This window comes from Salvelinus alpinus, chromosome 12 (genome assembly GCF_045679555.1).
Source record: "Salvelinus alpinus chromosome 12, SLU_Salpinus.1, whole genome shotgun sequence".
Lineage (NCBI taxonomy): Eukaryota > Metazoa > Chordata > Actinopteri > Salmoniformes > Salmonidae > Salvelinus > Salvelinus alpinus.
In genome coordinates this window covers 57425761-57443393 of record NC_092097.1, presented here as the reverse complement: position 1 = coordinate 57443393, position 17633 = coordinate 57425761, and the positions used below count along the sequence as shown (strand labels likewise).

Genomic DNA, 17633 nt, shown 5'->3' with positions numbered 1-17633 from the left:
CCCTCCTTGGTTGGGGACAGATCTAGGTGCTGCTGTAGACCCTCCTTGGTTGGGGACAGATCTAGGTGCTGCTGTAGGCCCTCCTTGGTTGGGGACAGATCTAGGTGCTGCTGTAGACCCTCCTTGGTTGGGGACAGATCTAGGTGCTGCTGTAGGCCCTCCTTGGTTGGGGACAGATCTAGGTGCTGCTGTAGACCCTCCTTGGTTGGGGACAGATCTAGGTGCTGCTGTAGGCCTTCCTTGGTTGGGGACAGATCTAGGTGCTGCTGTAGACCCTCCTTGGTTGGGGACAGATCTAGGTGCTGCTGTAGACCCTCCTTGGTTGGGGACAGATCTAGGTGCTGCTGTAGACCCTCCTTGGTTGGGGACAGATCTAGGTGCTGCTGTAGACCCTCCTTGGTTGGGGACAGATCTAGGTGCTGCTGTAGACCCTCCTTGGTTGGGGACAGATCTAGGTGCTGCTGTAGACCCTCCTTGGTTGGGGACAGATCTAGGTGCTGCTGTAGACCCTCCTTGGTTGGGGACAGATCTAGGTGCTGCTGTAGGCCCTCCTTGGTTGGGGACAGATCTAGGTGCTGCTGTAGACCCTCCTTGGTTGGGGACAGATCTAGGTGCTGCTGTAGACCCTCCTTGGTTGGGGACAGATCTAGGTGCTGCTGTAGGCCCTCCTTGGTTGGGGACAGATCTAGGTGCTGCTGTAGGCCCTCCTTGGTTGGGGACAGATCTAGGTGCTGCTGTAGGCCCTCCTTGGTTGGGGACAGATCTAGGTGCTGCTGTAGACCCTCCTTGGTTGGGGACAGATCTAGGTGCTGCTGTAGGCCCTCCTTGGTTGGGGACAGATCTAGGTGCTGCTGTAGACCCTCCTTGGTTGGGGACAGATCTAGGTGCTGCTGTAGACCCTCCTTGGTTGGGGACAGATCTAGGTGCTGCTGTAGGCCCTCCTTGGTTGGGGACAGATCTAGGTGCTGCTGTAGGCCCTCCTTGGTTGGGGACAGATCTAGGTGCTGCTGTAGACCCTCCTTGGTTGGGGACAGATCTAGGTGCTGCTGTAGGCCTTCCTTGGTTGGGGACAGATCTAGGTGCTGCTGTAGACCCTCCTTGGTTGGGGACAGATCTAGGTGCTGCTGTAGGCCCTCCTTGGTTGGGGACAGATCTAGGTGCTGCTGTAGGCCCTCCTTGGTTGGGGACAGATCTAGGTGCTGCTGTAGACCCTCCTTGGTTGGGGACAGATCTAGGTGCTGCTGTAGACCCTCCTTGGTTGGGGACAGATCTAGGTGCTGCTGTAGACCCTCCTTGGTTGGGGACAGATCTAGGTGCTGCTGTAGACCCTCCTTGGTTGGGGACAGATCTAGGTGCTGCTGTAGACCCTCCTTGGTTGGGGACAGATCTAGGTGCTGCTGTAGACCCTCCTTGGTTGGGGACAGATCTAGGTGCTGCTGTAGGCCCTCCTTGGTTGGGGACAGATCTAGGTGCTGCTATAGACCCTCCTGAGTTGGGGACCGATCTAGGTGCTGCTGTAGGCCCTCCTTGGTTGGGGACAGATCTAGGTGCTGCTGTAGACCCTCCTTGGTTGAGGACAGATCTAGGTGCTGCTGTAGACCCTCCTTGGTTGGGGGCAGATCTAGGTGCTGCTGTAGACCCTCCTTGGTTGGGGACAGAAGCACCAGATCATCAGCAAACATTTGACTTCAGATTCTAGTAAGGTGAGGCCGGGTGCTGCAGATTGTTCTAGTGCCCTCGCTAATTCGTTGATATATGTTGAAGAGGGTGGGGCTTAAGCTGCTTCCCAGTTTCGCCTCACGGCCCTGAGGAATGAAATCTGTGTGTTTATTGCCAATTTTAACTGCACATTTGTTGTTTGTGTACATGGATCTTCGAATGTTGTATGTAGAATGTTAGAATGTTGTATAGCTGACCCTCATGCCAAATTTAGTCAAAAGCTTTTTTGAAATCAACTAAGCATGAGAAGACTTTGCCTTTGTTTTGTCGGTTTGTCTATTTGGGTGTGCAGGGTGAATATGTGGTCTGTCGTACGGTAATTTGGGAAAAAAAGTCAATTTGACATTTGCTCAGAAATCTACAACTCTGCGGTTAATGACAATGCAGAAGATTTTCCCAAGGTTGCTGTTGACGCATATCCCAAGGTCGTTATTGTGGTCAAATTTGTCTCCACTTTTGTGGATTTGGGTGGCCAGACTTTGGTTCCAAATATTGGGGAAGATCCGGTCTAAGGCACTGCAGCGCAGTGTTGGAGCGCCAATCTATCCTGGGGTTTGATCCAAGGCTGTGTAACAACCGGCTGTGACCGGGAGCCCCATAGAGCGGCGCACAATAGGCGCATCGTAGCCCGGGTTAGGGGAGGGTTTGGGACGGTGAGGCTTTATTTGGCTCATCTCGCTCTAGCGACTCCTTGTGGCGGGCCGGGCACCTGCAGGCTGACTTCGGTCGTCAGTTGTACAGTGTTTCCTCCGACACATTGGTGCAGCCGGCTTTCCGGGTTAAGCGAGCGGGTGTTAAGCGAGCGGGTGTTAAGAAGCGCGGCTTGGTGGGTCATGTTTCAGAGGACTCGTGACTCGACCATCGCCTCTCCCGAGCCCGTTGGGGAGTTGCAGCGATGAGACAAGATCGTAATCACGAAATTGTGGGGGGGGGGTAAAAATTACAACTAATAATGAAAGAAAAAGTCCCCTGATGGTAGTGACTGCCCATTACTGCTGATCACTTATTAACCATTTATTCACTTTACTTTTATTATGTCAAATACTTCAGTTGTTTTGTATATTACATATGTTTTATTTGATTACTTTTTTATAAGTTCATTCCAAGTCATCTCTATAGAGCTGCTGCTCTGTATGCTCTCTGACAAAATCACTATTTTGTAGTTCTTCAAACAAAATCTATATTTTGTAGTTCTTCAACAGAAATATGAACTCAACATGTAAAGTGTTGGTCCCGTGTTTTATGAGCTGAAATAAAAGATCCCAGAAATTTTACAAATGCACAAAAAAAACGTATTCCTCTCAAATGTTGTCCACAAGTGTGTTTACATCCCAGTTCGTGAGAATTTCTCCTTTGCCAAGATAATCCATCCACCTGACAGGTGTGGCATATCAAGAAGCTGATTAAACAGCATGATCATTACACAGGTGCACCTTGTGCTGCGGACAATAAAAGGCCACTCTAAAATGTGCAGTTCACTTGGTCCCCCCCCCCCCCCTTACTAGCTCTAATTTTGCTGATAGCTACTTTATTGAGGAAAAGTGGACTTCCTGTCACATGTCGTTGTCCCACCTAGCTACCTTAAGTTGCAATACACTAACTGTAGAGGTGTCAGCGTGCATGAGTTCGGCTGGCGGCTAGCCAATTGTTCAATCAAGTCTTTGTTGTCATTTTAATGAGAGACGACTCGTTTTCATGCAGGTTCTTTTTCTCTCTCCGTTGAGTAATAATAATAATAATAATAATAATAATAGTAATAAAAACCAAACCAAATAAAAACCAAATCTTAGATGTAAAATTGCGTGACTAAGATCTCCTTGGCAAAAAAAATGACAAAAAACGTCAACATTGACATTTCTTGAGTTATCTTGGATTAATTCTGACTATGTTGAGGAAGTGGTATACTGGCTACGGTGTCTCATAATGGACAAACAGTACTATTGTTGCTTTTGTTGTAGTTTTTCAAGTAGTCCCCAAGACTACTTCTCCTGCTGTGCTCTCTTTGACCCTGTAAAAGGTCTGCTGAAAACGTTTGAGGTTTTCCCTGCACTACTACTCTTCCAGACGTGTACTGACTGACACAGGCTGTCGCAGTGTCTTCAAAGTCCATTATTCTGTCCAGTTTCCACCCTGGTTTAATAATCTCTCTCGCTCTCAATTCAATAGCTCTATTGGCATGGGAAAAATATGTTTACATTGTTAAAAGCAAGTGAAATAGATAATAAACAAAAGTTCCAAAGGAATAGACATTTTAAATGTCATATTATGGCTATATACAGTGTTGTAACGATGTGCAAATCGTTAAATTTAGTCTCTCTCTCTTACTGAATGCAGTCTTTGTAGTTATACAGAGTTCATAAACCCTCTCACATCTACCACTTTCATGTGAAAAAAAGAAAGACAAGCTTGAAGCAAAATCAAAGAAATCTTGAACCCTTTTTAAGTTTCCAGTACCGCAGAAAGGTTTGAAATGTCTCGTTATGTCCCAGAGGAAGACGTTCAGTGATCTCAACACGGTCATGTTCGACTGTAGCTCTACATTACATGTAATACAGATGTTTTGTTATTTTTTAAATATCCCAAAAATATGCACAACTTTTCAAATGATATAGAGAATAAATCTCTCATCTCCCTCTCTCCTCATCTCCCTCTCCTCATCTCCCTCTCCTCATCTCCCTCTCCTCATCTCCCTCTCCTCATCTCCCTCTCCTCCTCTTCCTGTCCTCCTCTTCTTCCTCTCTCTCTCCTCCTCTCACCTCCCCTCCTCACCTTTCTCCTCTCACCTTTCTCCTCTCCTCCTCTCTCCTCTCCTCCTCTATTCTCTCCTCCTCTCTCTCTTCTCTTCTCATTCTCCTCTCTTCTCGCCTCCTCTCTCCCTTCTCTTCTCCTCTTCTTGCCTCCTCCTCTATTCTCTCCTCTCCCTCTTTTCCTCTTCTCCCTTCTCTTCTCTTCTCCTCTATTCTCTCCTCTCTCTCTTTTCCTCTATTCTCCATCTCCTCTCTCCTTCTCCTCTCTTCGCTACAGTTAGCTGTCTGTAATGCCAGGTCACCATGGAAACAAAACAAGTGTTCAGCAGAAAATATCATGCCAATTTAAGGGCTGGCCCCTCTCCTCCCTCATTTATTCTGAAGGCACAAACTACAATAAATCATTGTCTTCTTGACGTGGCTTTGTCTCAAAGCTTTGCCAAACCTCTACATACAGTACTTCACTAACCGTTAAAGTGACCAGTCCACAGGTTGGACATACTGTTGTCATAGTGACCAGTCCACAGGTTGGACATACTGTTGTTATAGGGACCAGACCACAGGTTGGACATACTGTTGACTGTTGTTATAGTGACCAGTCCACAGGTTGGACATACTGTTGACTGTTGTTATAGTGACCAGTCCACAGGTTGGACATACTGTTGTTATAGTGACCAGTCCACAGGTTGGACATACTGTTGACTGTTGTCATAGTGACCAGTCCACAGGTTGGACATACTGTTGACTGTTGTCATAGTGACCAGTCCACAGGTTGGACATACTGTTGTTATAGGGACCAGACCACAGGTTGGACATACTGTTGACTGTTGTTATAGTGACCAGTCCACAGGTTGGACATACTGTTGTCATAGGGACCAGACCACAGGTTGGACATACTGTTGACTGTTGTTATAGTGACCAGTCCACAGGTTGGACATACTGTTGTTATAGGGACCAGACCACAGGTTGGACATACTGTTGACTGTTGTTATAGTGACCAGTCCACAGGTTGGACATACTGTTGACTGTTGTTATAGTGACCGGTCCACAGGTTGGACATACTGTTGACTGTTGTTATAGGGACCAGACCACAGGTTGGACATACTGTTGACTGTTGTTATAGTGACCAGTCCACAGGTTGGACATACTGTTGTTATAGTGACCAGACCACAGGTTGGACATACTGTTGACTGTTGTTATAGTGACCAGTCCACAGGTTGGACATACTGTTGACTGTTGTTATAGTGACCAGTCCACAGGTTGGACATACTGTTGACTGTTGTCATAGTGACCGGTCCACAGGTTGGACATACTGTTGACTGTTGTCATAGTGACCGGTCCACAGGTTGGACATACTGTTGTTATAGTGACCAGTCCACAGGTTGGACATACTGTTGTCATAGGGACCAGTCCACAGGTTGGACATACTGTTGTTATAGGGACCAGACCACAGGTTGGACATACTGTTGACTGTTGTTATAGTGACCAGTCCACAGGTTGGACATACTGTTGTTATAGTGACCAGACCACAGGTTGGACATACTGTTGACTGTTGTTATAGTGACCAGTCCACAGGTTGGACATACTGTTGACTGTTGTCATAGTGACCGGTCCACAGGTTGGACATACTGTTGTTATAGTGACCAGTCCACAGGTTGGACATACTGTTGACTGTTGTCATAGTGACCGGTCCACAGGTTGGACATACTGTTGTCATAGGGACCAGTCCACAGGTTGGACATACTGTTGTTATAGTGACCAGTCCACAGGTTGGACATACTGTTGTCATAGGGACCAGTCCACAGGTTGGACATACTGTTGTTATAGTGACCAGTCCACAGGTTGGATATGCTGTTGACTGTTGTCATAGTGACCGGTCCACAGGTTGGACATGCTGTTGACTGTTGTCATAGTGAACAGTCCACAGGTTGGACATACTGTTGACTGTTGTCATAGGGACCAGTCCACAGGTTGGACATACTGTTGACTGTTGTCATAGTGACCAGTCCACAGGTTGGACATACTGTTGTCATAGGGACCAGTCCACAGGTTGGACATACTGTTGTTATAGTGACCAGTCCACAGGTTGGACATACTGTTGACTGTTGTCATAGTGACCAGTCCACAGGTTGGACATGCTGTTGACTGTTGTCATAGGGACCAGTCCACAGGTTGGACATACTGTTGACTGTTGTCATAGTGACCAGTCCACAGGTTGGACATACTGTTGACTGTTGTCATAGTGACCAGTCCACAGGTTGGACATACTGTTGTTATAGTGACCAGTCCACAGGTTGGACATACTGTTGACTGTTGTCATAGTGACCAGTCCACAGGTTGGACATACTGTTGACTGTTGTTATAGTGACCAGTCCACAGGTTGGACATACTGTTGACTGTTGTCATAGTGACCAGTCCACAGGTTGGACATACTGTTGACTGTTGTCATAGTGACCAGTCCACAGGTTGGACATACTGTTGACTGTTGTCATAGTGACCAGTCCACAGGTTGGACAAACTGTTGTCATAGTGACCAGTCCACAGGTTGGACATACTGTTGTCATAGTGACCAGTCCACAGGTTGGACATACTGTTGTCATAGTGACCAGTCCACAGGTTGGACATACTGTTGTCATAGTGACCAGTCCACCGGTTGGACATACTGTTGTCATAGTGACCAGTCCACAGGTTGGACATACTGTTGACTGTTGTCATAGTGACCAGACCACAGGTTGGACATACTGTTGTTATAGTGACCAGACCACAGGTTGGACATACTGTTGTTATAGTGACCAGGTCTCTCTTATAAAATAGATTTAATCTCAATCAGAAATAATGTATTTGTCTCATTGTCTCTGTCTCTCTCTGTCTCTGTCTCTCTGTCTCTCTGTCTCTGTCTCTCTGTCGCTGTCTCTCTCTGTCGCTGTCTCTCTCTGTCTCTGTCTCTCTGTCGCTGTCTCTCTGTCGCTGTCTCTCTGTCGCTGTCTCTCTGTCGCTGTCTCTCTGTCGCTGTCTCTCTGTCGCTGTCTCTCTGTCGCTCTCTCTGTCGCTGTCTCTCTGTCGCTGTCTCTCTGTCGCTGTCTCTCTGTCGCTGTCTCTCTCTCTTTGTCGCTCTCTGTGTCTCTCTCTCTCTCTGTCTGTCTCTGTCTGTCTGTCTCTGTCTGTCTCTGTCTGTCTGTCTGTCTCTCTCTCTCTCTGTCTTCTTAACCTCCATACATTCAGGTTAAATGACAACCTGAAGACAGTTGTTCTACAGACTGTTTAAAAAGCTAAATGAACATCCGAGCAGATAGTGGCATCCAAGAATAACAATGAGTCCTGCTAAAGATTTTGTGAGAGTGAAAGAGTTCTGTGAGTCCTCTAAAAAGTTAAAGCGTAGTTTTATCTGTGAGTCCTCTAAAAAGTTAAAGCGTAGTTTTATCTGTGAGTCCTCTAAAGAGTTAAAACGTTGTTTTATCTGTGAGTCCTCTAAAGAGTTCAAGCGTAGTTTTATCTGTGAGTCATCTAAGGAGTTAAAGCGTAGTTTTATCTGTGAGTCCTCTAAGGAGTTAAAGCGTAGTTTTATCTGTGAGTCCTCTAAGGAGTTAAAGCGTAGTTTTATCTGTGAGTCCTCTAAGGAGTTAAAGCGTAGTTTTATCTGTGAGTCCTCTAAAGAGTTAAAGCGTAGTTTTATCTGTGAGTCCTCTAAAGAGTTAAAGCGTAGTTTTATCTGTGAGTCCTCTAAGGAGTTAAAGCGTAGTTTTATCTGTGAGTCCTCTAAGGAGTTAAAGCATAGTTTTATCTGTGAGTCCTCTAAAGAGCGTAGTTTTATCTGTGAGTCCTCTAAAGAGTTAAAGCGTAGTTTTATCTGTGAGTCCTCTAAAGAGTTAAAGCGTAGTTTTATCTGTGAGTCCTCTAAAGAGTTAAAGCGTAGTTTTATCTGTGAGTCCTCTAAGGAGTTAAAGCGTAGTTTTATCTGTGAGTCCTCTAAAGAGTTAAAGCGTAGTTTTATCTGTGAGTCCTCTAAAGAGTTAAAGCGTAGTTTTATCTGTGAGTCCTCTAAGGAGTTAAAGCGTAGTTTTATCTGTGAGTCCTCTAAAGAGTTAAAGCGTAGTTTTATCTGTGAGTCCTCTAAAGAGTTAAAGCGTAGTTTTATCTGTGAGAGTGAAAGAGTTCTGGAAGTTACGAGAAGTGGTGGGCGGAACCACATCTGACTGGAGAGAGAGCTTTATTCAAACCAGATGTCAGACACACTACATAAACTACACACACACATATACACACACTACACACACACACACACACATATACACACACTACACACACACACACACACACATATACACACACACAGCCCACGTACACACACAAACACAGCCAACACACACACACAAACACAGCCAACGTACACACACACACAAACACAGCCAACGTACACACACACACACACACACACACACACACACACACACACACACACACACACACACATACACACACACACACAGCCAACGTACACACACACACACACACACATACACACACACACACAAACACAGCCAACGTACACACACACACACACACACACACAGCCAACGTACATATACACACACACACACAGAGCCAACACACACACACACACACACACACACACACACACACACACACACACACACAGCCCATGTAAATATACACAGAGTCACATGGCTGCTAGTGTAAAGCAGGTCTGGAACACATCAGGAGAAATCTTGTAAACTCTCCGGCGCTCCTGTTTCTGGGTTGCTACGGGAGACGGGACTAGTTTATCAAAAGTTCTGACGGGCTCTCGCTGTTGTGTAGTAAATCCGTGTGTGTGTTTAAACTCTCTGGGCTCTTAAAGCCCACCCCACACATTCCCATAATTCTCAGAGCCAGACTTATTAGTGAGTGACTTTATCTCAACAGATAGCGAAGGGTCTGAAAGACCAGGGAGGAGGAGAGGGGGTCAGACACCACTGTCTGTCTGCTATAGTGGAACCAGACGCTAGCCTTGTCCCCCAGACTACAGACGCTACAGACGCTAGCCTTGTCCCCCAGACTACAGACGCTACAGACGCTAGCCTTGTCCCCCAGACTACAGACCCTAGCCTTGTCCCCCAGACTACAGACCCTAGCCTTGTCCCCCAGACTACAGACCCTAGCCTTGTCCCCCAGACTACAGACCCTAGCCTTGTCCCCCAGACTACAGACCCTAGCCTTGTCCCCCAGACTACAGACCCTAGCCTTGTCCCCCAGACTACAGACCCTAGCCTTGTCCCCCAGACTACAGACCCTAGCCTTGTCCCCCAGACTACAGACCCTAGCCTTGTCCCCCAGACTACAGACCCTAGCCTTGTCCCCCAGACTACAGACCCTAGCCTTGTCCCCCAGACTACAGACCCTAGCCTTGTCCCCCAGACTACAGACCCTAGCCTTGTCCCCCAGACTACAGACCCTAGCCTTGTCCCCCAGACTACAGAACCTAGCCTTGTCCCCCAGACTACAGACCCTAGCCTTGTCCCCCTAGCCTTGTTCCCCTAGCCTTGTTCCCCCAACCTTGTCCCCTAGCCTTGTCCCCGAGAACCCCCCCTAGCCTTGTCCCCCAGGACCCCCTTAACCTTGTCCCCTAGCCTTGTCCCCGAGACCCCCCCCCTAGCCTTGTTCCCCAGACCCCCCCTAGCCTTGTCCCCCTCTCCCTAGCCTTGTCCCCCTCTCCCTAGCCTTGTTCCCCTCCCTAGCCTTGTCCCCCAGAACCCCCTTAACCTTGTCACCTAGCCTTGTCCCCGAGACCCCCCCCCTAGGCTTGTCCCCGAGAACACCCCCTAGCCTTGTTCCCCAGACCCCCCCTAGCCTTGTTCCCCAGACCCCCCTCCCTAGCCTTGTCCCCCTCTCCCTAGCCTTGTCCCCCTCTCCCTAGCCTTGTCCCCCTCCCCCCTCCCTAGCCTTGTCCCCCTCCCCTCTCCCTAGCCTTGTCCCCCTCCCCTCTCCCTAGCCTTGTCCCCCTCCCCCCCCCCCCTAGCCTTGTCCCCCGTCCCCCTCTCCCTAGCCTTGTCCCCCTCCCCTCTCCCTAGCCTTGTCCCCCTCCCCTCTCCCTAGCCTTGTCCCTCTCCCTAGCCTTGTCCCTCTCCCTAGCCTTGTCCCTCTCCCCCCTCCCTAGCCTTGTCCCCCTCCCCCCCCCCCTAGCCTTGTCCCCCGTCCCCCTCTCCCTAGCCTTGTCCCCCTCCCCCCTCCCTAGCCTTGTCCCCCTCCCCTCTCCCTAGCCTTGTCCCCCTCCCCCTCCCTAGCCTTGTCCCCCTCCCCTCTCCCTAGCCTTGTCCCCCTCCCCCCTCCCTAACCTTGTCCCCCTCCCCTCTCCCTAGCCTTGTCCCCCTCCCTAGCCTTGTCCCCCTCCCTAGCCTTGTCCCCCTCCCCTCTCCCTAGCCTTGTCCCCCTCCCCTCTCCCTAGCCTTGTCCCCCTCCCCTCTCCTCTAGCCTTGTCCCCCTCCCCTCTCCTCTAGCCTTGTCCCCCTCCCCTCTCCCCTAGCCTTGTCCCCCTCCCCTCTCCTCTAGCCTTGTCCCCCTCCCCTCTCCTCTAGCCTTGTCCCCCTCCCCTCTCCTCTAGCCTTGTCCCCCTCCCCTCTAGCCTTGTCCCCCTCCCCTCTCCTCTAGCCTTGTCCCCCTCCCCTCTCCTCTAGCCTTGTCCCCCTCCCCTCTCCTCTAGCCTTGTCCCCCTCCCCTCTCCTCTAGCCTTGTCCCCCTCTCCCTAGCCTTGTCCCCCTCCCCTCTCCTCTAGCCTTGTCCCCCTCCCCTCTCCTCTAGCCTTGTCCCCCTCCCCTCTCCTCTAGCCTTGTCCCCCTCCCCTCTCCTCTAGCCTTGTCCCCCTCCCCTCTCCTCTAGCCTTGTCCCCCTCCCCTCTCCTCTAGCCTTGTCCCCCTCCCCTCTCCTCTAGCCTTGTCCCCCTCCCCTCTCCTCTAGCCTTGTCCCCCTCTCCTCTAGCCTTGTCCCCCTCTCCCTAGCCTTGTCCCCCTCCCCCCTCCCTAGCCTTGTCCCCCTCCCCCCTCCCTAGCCTTGTCCCCCTCCCCCCTCCCTAGCCTTGTCCCCCTCCCCTCTCCCTAGCCTTGTCCCCCTCCCCCCTCCCTAGCCTTGTCCCCCTCCCCCCTCCCTAGCCTTGTCCCCCTCCCCTCTCCCTAGCCTTGTCCCCCTCCCCCCTCCCTAGCCTTGTCCCCCTCCCCCCTCCCTAGCCTTGTCCCCCTCCCCCCTCCCTAGCCTTGTCCCCCTCCCCTCTCCCTAGCCTTGTCCCCCTCCCCTCTCCCTAGCCTTGTCCCCCTCCCCTCTCCTCTAGCCTTGTCCCCCTCCCCTCTCCTCTAGCCTTGTCCCCCTCCCCTCTCCTCTAGCCTTGTCCCCCTCCCCTCTCCTCTAGCCTTGTCCCCCTCCCCTCTCCCTAGCCTTGTCCCCCTCCCCCTCCCTAGCTTTGTCCCCCTCCCCCCTCCCTAGCCTTGTCCCCCTCCCCCCTCCCTAGCCTTGTCCCCCTCCCCCCTCCCTAGCCTTGTCCCCCTCCCCCCTCCCTAGCCTTGTCCCCCTCCCCTCTCCTCTAGCCTTGTCCCCCTCCCCTCTCCTCTAGCCTTGTCCCCCTCCCCCCTCCCTAGCCTTGTCCCCCTCTCCCTAGCCTTGTCCCCCTCCCCCCTCCCTAGCCTTGTCCCCCTCCCCTCTCCCTAGCCTTGTCCCCCTCCCCTCTCCCCTAGCCTTGTCCCCCTCCCCTCTCCCCTAGCCTTGTCCCCCTCCCCTCTCCTCTAGCCTTGTCCCCCTCCCCTCTCCTCTAGCCTTGTCCCCCTCCCCTCTCCTCTAGCCTTGTCCCCCTCCCCTCTCCTCTAGCCTTGTCCCCCTCCCCTCTCCTCTAGCCTTGTCCCCCTCCCCTCTCCTCTAGCCTTGTCCCCCTCCCCTCTCCTCTAGCCTTGTCCCCCTCCCCTCTCCTCTAGCCTTGTCCCCCTCCCCTCTCCTCTAGCCTTGTCCCCCTCCCCCTCCCTAGCCTTGTCCCCCTCCCCCCTCCCTAGCCTTGTCCCCCTCCCCCCTCCCTAGCCTTGTCCCCCTCCCCCCTCCCTAGCCTTGTCCCCCTCCCCCCTCCCTAGCCTTGTCCCCCTCCCCTCTCCCTAGCCTTGTCCCCCTCCCCTCTCCCTAGCCTTGTCCCCCTCCCCTCTCCTCTAGCCTTGTCCCCCTCCCCTCTCCTCTAGCCTTGTCCCCCTCCCCTCTCCTCTAGCCTTGTCCCCCTCCCCCCTCCCTAGCCTTGTCCCCCTCCCCCCTCCCTAGCTTTGTCCCCCTCCCCCCTCCCTAGCTTTGTCCCCCTCCCCCCTCCCTAGCCTTGTCCCCCTCCCCCCTCCCTAGCCTTGTCCCCCTCCCCCCTCCCTAGCCTTGTCCCCCTCCCCTCTCCTCTAGCCTTGTCCCCCTCCCCTCTCCTCTAGCCTTGTCCCCCTCCCCTCTCCTCTAGCCTTGTCCCCCTCCCCCCTCCCTAGCCTTGTCCCCCTCCCCTCTCCCTAGCCTTGTCCCCCTCCCCTCTCCCTAGCCTTGTCCCCCTCCCCTCTCCCCTAGCCTTGTCCCCCTCCCCTCTCCTCTAGCCTTGTCCCCCTCCCCTCTCCTCTAGCCTTGTCCCCCTCCCCTCTCCTCTAGCCTTGTCCCCCTCCCCTCTCCTCTAGCCTTGTCCCCCTCTCCCTAGCCTTGTCCCCCTCCCCTCTCCTCTAGCCTTGTCCCTACACCTTGTCCCCCTCCCCTCTCCCTAGCCTTGTCCCCCTCCCCTCTCCCTAGCCTTGTCCCCCTCCCCTCTCCTCTAGCCTTGTCCCCCTCCCCTCTCCTCTAGCCTTGTCCCCCTCCCCTCTCCTCTAGCCTTGTCCCCCTCCCCTCTCCCTAGCCTTGTCCCCCTCCCCTCTCCTCTAGCCTTGTCCCCCTCCCCTCTCCCTAGCCTTGTCCCCCTCCCCCCTCCCTAGCCTTGTCCCCCTCCCCCCTCCCTAGCCTTGTCCCCCTCCCCCCTCCCTAGCCTTGTCCCCCTCCACCTCCCCTCTCCCTAGCCTTGTCCCCCTCCACCTCCCCTCTCCCTAGCCTTGTCCCCCTCCCCTCTCCTCTAGCCTTGTCCCCCTCCCCTCTCCTCTAGCCTTGTCCCCCTCCCCTCTCCCTAGCCTTGTCCCCCTCCCCCCTCCCTAGCCTTGTCCCCCTCCCCTCTCCCTAGCCTTGTCCCCCTCCCCTCTCCCCTAGCCTTGTCCCCCTCCCCTCTCCTCTAGCCTTGTCCCCCTCCCCTCTCCTCTAGCCTTGTCCCCCTCCCCTCTCCTCTAGCCTTGTCCCCCTCTCCCTAGCCTTGTCCCCCTCCCCTCTCCTCTAGCCTTGTCCCTACACCTTGTCCCCCTCCCCTCTCCCTAGCCTTGTCCCCCTCCCCCCTCCCTAGCCTTGTCCCCCTCCCCTCTCCCTAGCCTTGTCCCCCTCCCCTCTCCCTAGCCTTGTCCCCCTCCCCTCTCCTCTAGCCTTGTCCCCCTCCCCTCTCCTCTAGCCTTGTCCCCCTCCCCCCTCCCTAGCCTTGTCCCCCTCCCCTCTCCCTAGCCTTGTCCCCCTCCCCTCTCCCTAGCCTTGTCCCCCTCCCCTCTCCCTAGCCTTGTCCCCCTCCCCTCTCCTCTAGCCTTGTCCCCCTCCCCTCTCCCTAGCCTTGTCCCCCTCCCCTCTCCTCTAGCCTTGTCCCCCTCCCCTCTCCTCTAGCCTTGTCCCCCTCCCCTCTCCTCTAGCCTTGTCCCCCTCCCCTCTCCTCTAGCCTTGTCCCCCTCCCCTCTCCCCTAGCCTTGTTCCCCTCCCCTCTCCCTAGCCTTGTCCCCCTCCCCTCTCCCTATCATGGTGGTGGTGATGTTGTTTAGGGGTTTGATGATAGTTATTGTTGTTGACCCTGTTGTTTTTGTTTACACCCTAGGTCCTGGACAGCTATGAGAAGGATGGTTTCAACTTCCTGTCCAAGGTGTTTAACTCCTCCCACTCCTTCCTGGAGGACCTGACTGGTTTGACTCAGCTACACCAGGAGACACAGAACGCAGAGGTACACACACCCCGACACACACTACTACTGTAGTAGACCTCACAGTGAAATGCTGAATACAACAGGTGTAGTAGACCTCACAGTGAAATGCTGAATACAACAGGTGTAGTAGACCTTACAGTGAAATGCTGAATACAACAGGTGTAGTAGACCTTACAGTGAAATGCTGAATACAACAGGTGTAGTAGACCTTACAGTGAAATGCTGAATACAACAGGTGTAGTAGACCTTACAGTGAAATGCTGAATACAACAGGTGTAGTAGACCTCACAGTGAAATGCTGAATACAACAGGTGTAGTAGACCTTACAGTGAAATGCTGAATACAACAGGTGTAGTAGACCTCACAGTGAAATGCTGAATACAACAGGTGTAATAGACCTCACAGTGAAATGCTGAATACAACAGGTGTAGTAGACCTCACAGTGAAATGCTGAATACAACAGGTGTAGACCTGACAGTGAAATGCTGAATACAACAGGTGTAGTAGACCTTACAGTGAAATGCTGAATACAACAGGTGTAGTAGACCTCACAGTGAAATGCTGAATACAACAGGTGTAGTAGACCTCAAAGTGAAATGCTGAATACAACAGGTGTAGTAGACCTCACAGTGAAATGCTGAATACAACAGGTGTAGTAGACCTCACAGTGAAATGCTGAATACAACAGGTGTAGACCTGACAGTGAAATGCTGAATACAACAGGTGTAGGTAGACCTTACAGTGAAATGCTGAATACAACAGGTGTAATAGACCTCACAGTGAAATGCTGAATACAACAGGTGTAGTAGACCTTACAGTGAAATGCTGAATACAACAGGTGTAGTAGACCTCACAGTGAAATGCTGAATACAACAGGTGTAATAGACCTCACAGTGAAATGCTGAATACAACAGGTGTAGTAGACCTCACAGTGAAATGCTGAATACAACAGGTGTAGACCTGACAGTGAAATGCTGAATACAACAGGTGTAGGTAGACCTTACAGTGAAATGCTGAATACAACAGGTGTAGTAGACCTCACAGTGAAATGCTGAATACAACAGGTGTAGTAGACCTCACAGTGAAATGCTGAATACAACAGGTGTAGTAGACCTCACAGTGAAATGCTGAATACAACAGGTGTAGTAGACCTTACAGTGAAATGCTGAATACAACAGGTGTAGTAGACCTTACAGTGAAATGCTGAATACAACAGGTGTAGTAGACCTCACAGTGAAATGCTGAATACAACAGGTGTAGTAGACCTTACAGTGAAATGCTGAATACAACAGGTGTAGTAGACCTCACAGTGAAATGCTGAATACAACAGGTGTAATAGACCTTACAGTGAAATGCTGAATACAACAGGTGTAGTAGACCTTACAGTGAAATGCTGAATACAACAGGTGTAGTAGACCTTACAGTGAAATGCTGAATACAACAGGTGTAGTAGACCTTACAGTGAAATGCTGAATACAACAGGTGTAGGTAGACCTTACAGTGAAATGCTGAATACAACAGGTGTAGTAGACCTCACAGTGAAATGCTGAATACAACAGGTGTAGTAGACCTCACAGTGAAATGCTGAATACAACAGGTGTAGTAGACCTTACAGTGAAATGCTGAATACAACAGGTGTAGTAGACCTCACAGTGAAATGCTGAATACAACAGGTGTAATAGACCTCACAGTGAAATGCTGAATACAACAGGTGTAGTAGACCTCACAGTGAAATGCCGAATACAACAGGTGTAGTAGACCTTACAGTGAAATGCTGAATACAACAGGTGTAGTAGACCTTACAGTGAAATGCTGAATACAACAGGTGTAGTAGACCTCACAGTGAAATGCTGAATACAACAGGTGTAGTAGACCTCACAGTGAAATGCTGAATACAACAGGTGTAGTAGACCTGACAGTGAAATGCTGAATACAACAGGTGTAGGTAGACCTTACAGTGAAATGCTGAATACAACAGGTGTAGTAGACCTTACAGTGAAATGCTGAATACAACAGGTGTAGTAGACCTCACAGTGAAATGCTGAATACAACAGGTGTAGTAGACCTTACAGTGAAATGCTGAATACAACAGGTGTAGTAGACCTCACAGTGAAATGCTGAATACAACAGGTGTAGTAGACCTCACAGTGAAATGCTGAATACAACAGGTGTAGTAGACCTCACAGTGAAATGCTGAATACAACAGGTGTAGTAGACCTCACAGTGAAATGCTGAATACAACAGGTGTAGTAGACCTTACAGTGAAATGCTGAATACAACAGGTGTAGTAGACCTTACAGTGAAATGCTGAATACAACAGGTGTAGTAGACCTCACAGTGAAATGCTGAATACAACAGGTGTAGTAGACCTTACAGTGAAATGCTGAATACAACAGGTGTAGTAGACCTCACAGTGAAATGCTGAATACAACAGGTGTAGTAGACCTTACAGTGAAATGCTGAATACAACAGGTGTAGTAGACCTTACAGTGAAATGCTGAATACAACAGGTGTAGTAGACCTCACAGTGAAATGCTGAATACAACAGGTGTAATAGACCTTACAGTGAAATGCTGAATACAACAGGTGTAGTAGACCTTACAGTGAAATGCTGAATACAACAGGTGTAGTAGACCTTACAGTGAAATGCTGAATACAACAGGTGTAGTAGACCTCACAGTGAAATGCTGAATACAACAGGTGTAGTAGACCTCACAGTGAAATGCTGAATACAACAGGTGTAGTAGACCTCACAGTGAAATGCTGAATACAACAGGTGTAGTAGACCTTACAGTGAAATGCTGAATACAACAGGTGTAGTAGACCTTACAGTGAAATGCTGAATACAACAGGTGTAGTAGACCTTACAGTGAAATGCTGAATACAACAGGTGTAGTAGACCTTACAGTGAAATGCTGAATACAACAGGTGTAGTAGACCTCACAGTGAAATGCTGAATACAACAGGTGTAGTAGACCTTACAGTGAAATGCCGAATACAACAGGTGTAGTAGACCTCATAGTGAAATGCTGAATACAACAGGTGTAGCAGAACTCACAGTGAAATGCTGAATACAACAGGTGTAGTAGACCTCACAGTGAAATGCTATATACAGGGGGTACCGGTACAGAGTCAATGTGTAGGCTATA

At 50.9% G+C, this 17633-nt stretch overlaps 1 protein-coding gene across 2 annotated transcripts in view; it reads left to right on the top strand.

The window, feature by feature from the left end:
• atg7 (ATG7 autophagy related 7 homolog (S. cerevisiae)) overlaps positions 1-17633 on the top strand; it is a 97146-nt gene that overhangs the window by 48133 nt on the left and 31380 nt on the right. For both annotated transcript variants that reach the window (XR_011667302.1, XM_071336955.1), the window contains exon 18: positions 14380-14502. Coding sequence is in view for 1 of the 2 variants with exons in the window: in XM_071336955.1 (XP_071193056.1) it covers positions 14380-14502 (123 nt within the window). In the remaining variant the exon portion in view is untranslated. The remainder of the gene's footprint in view (positions 1-14379; positions 14503-17633) is intronic.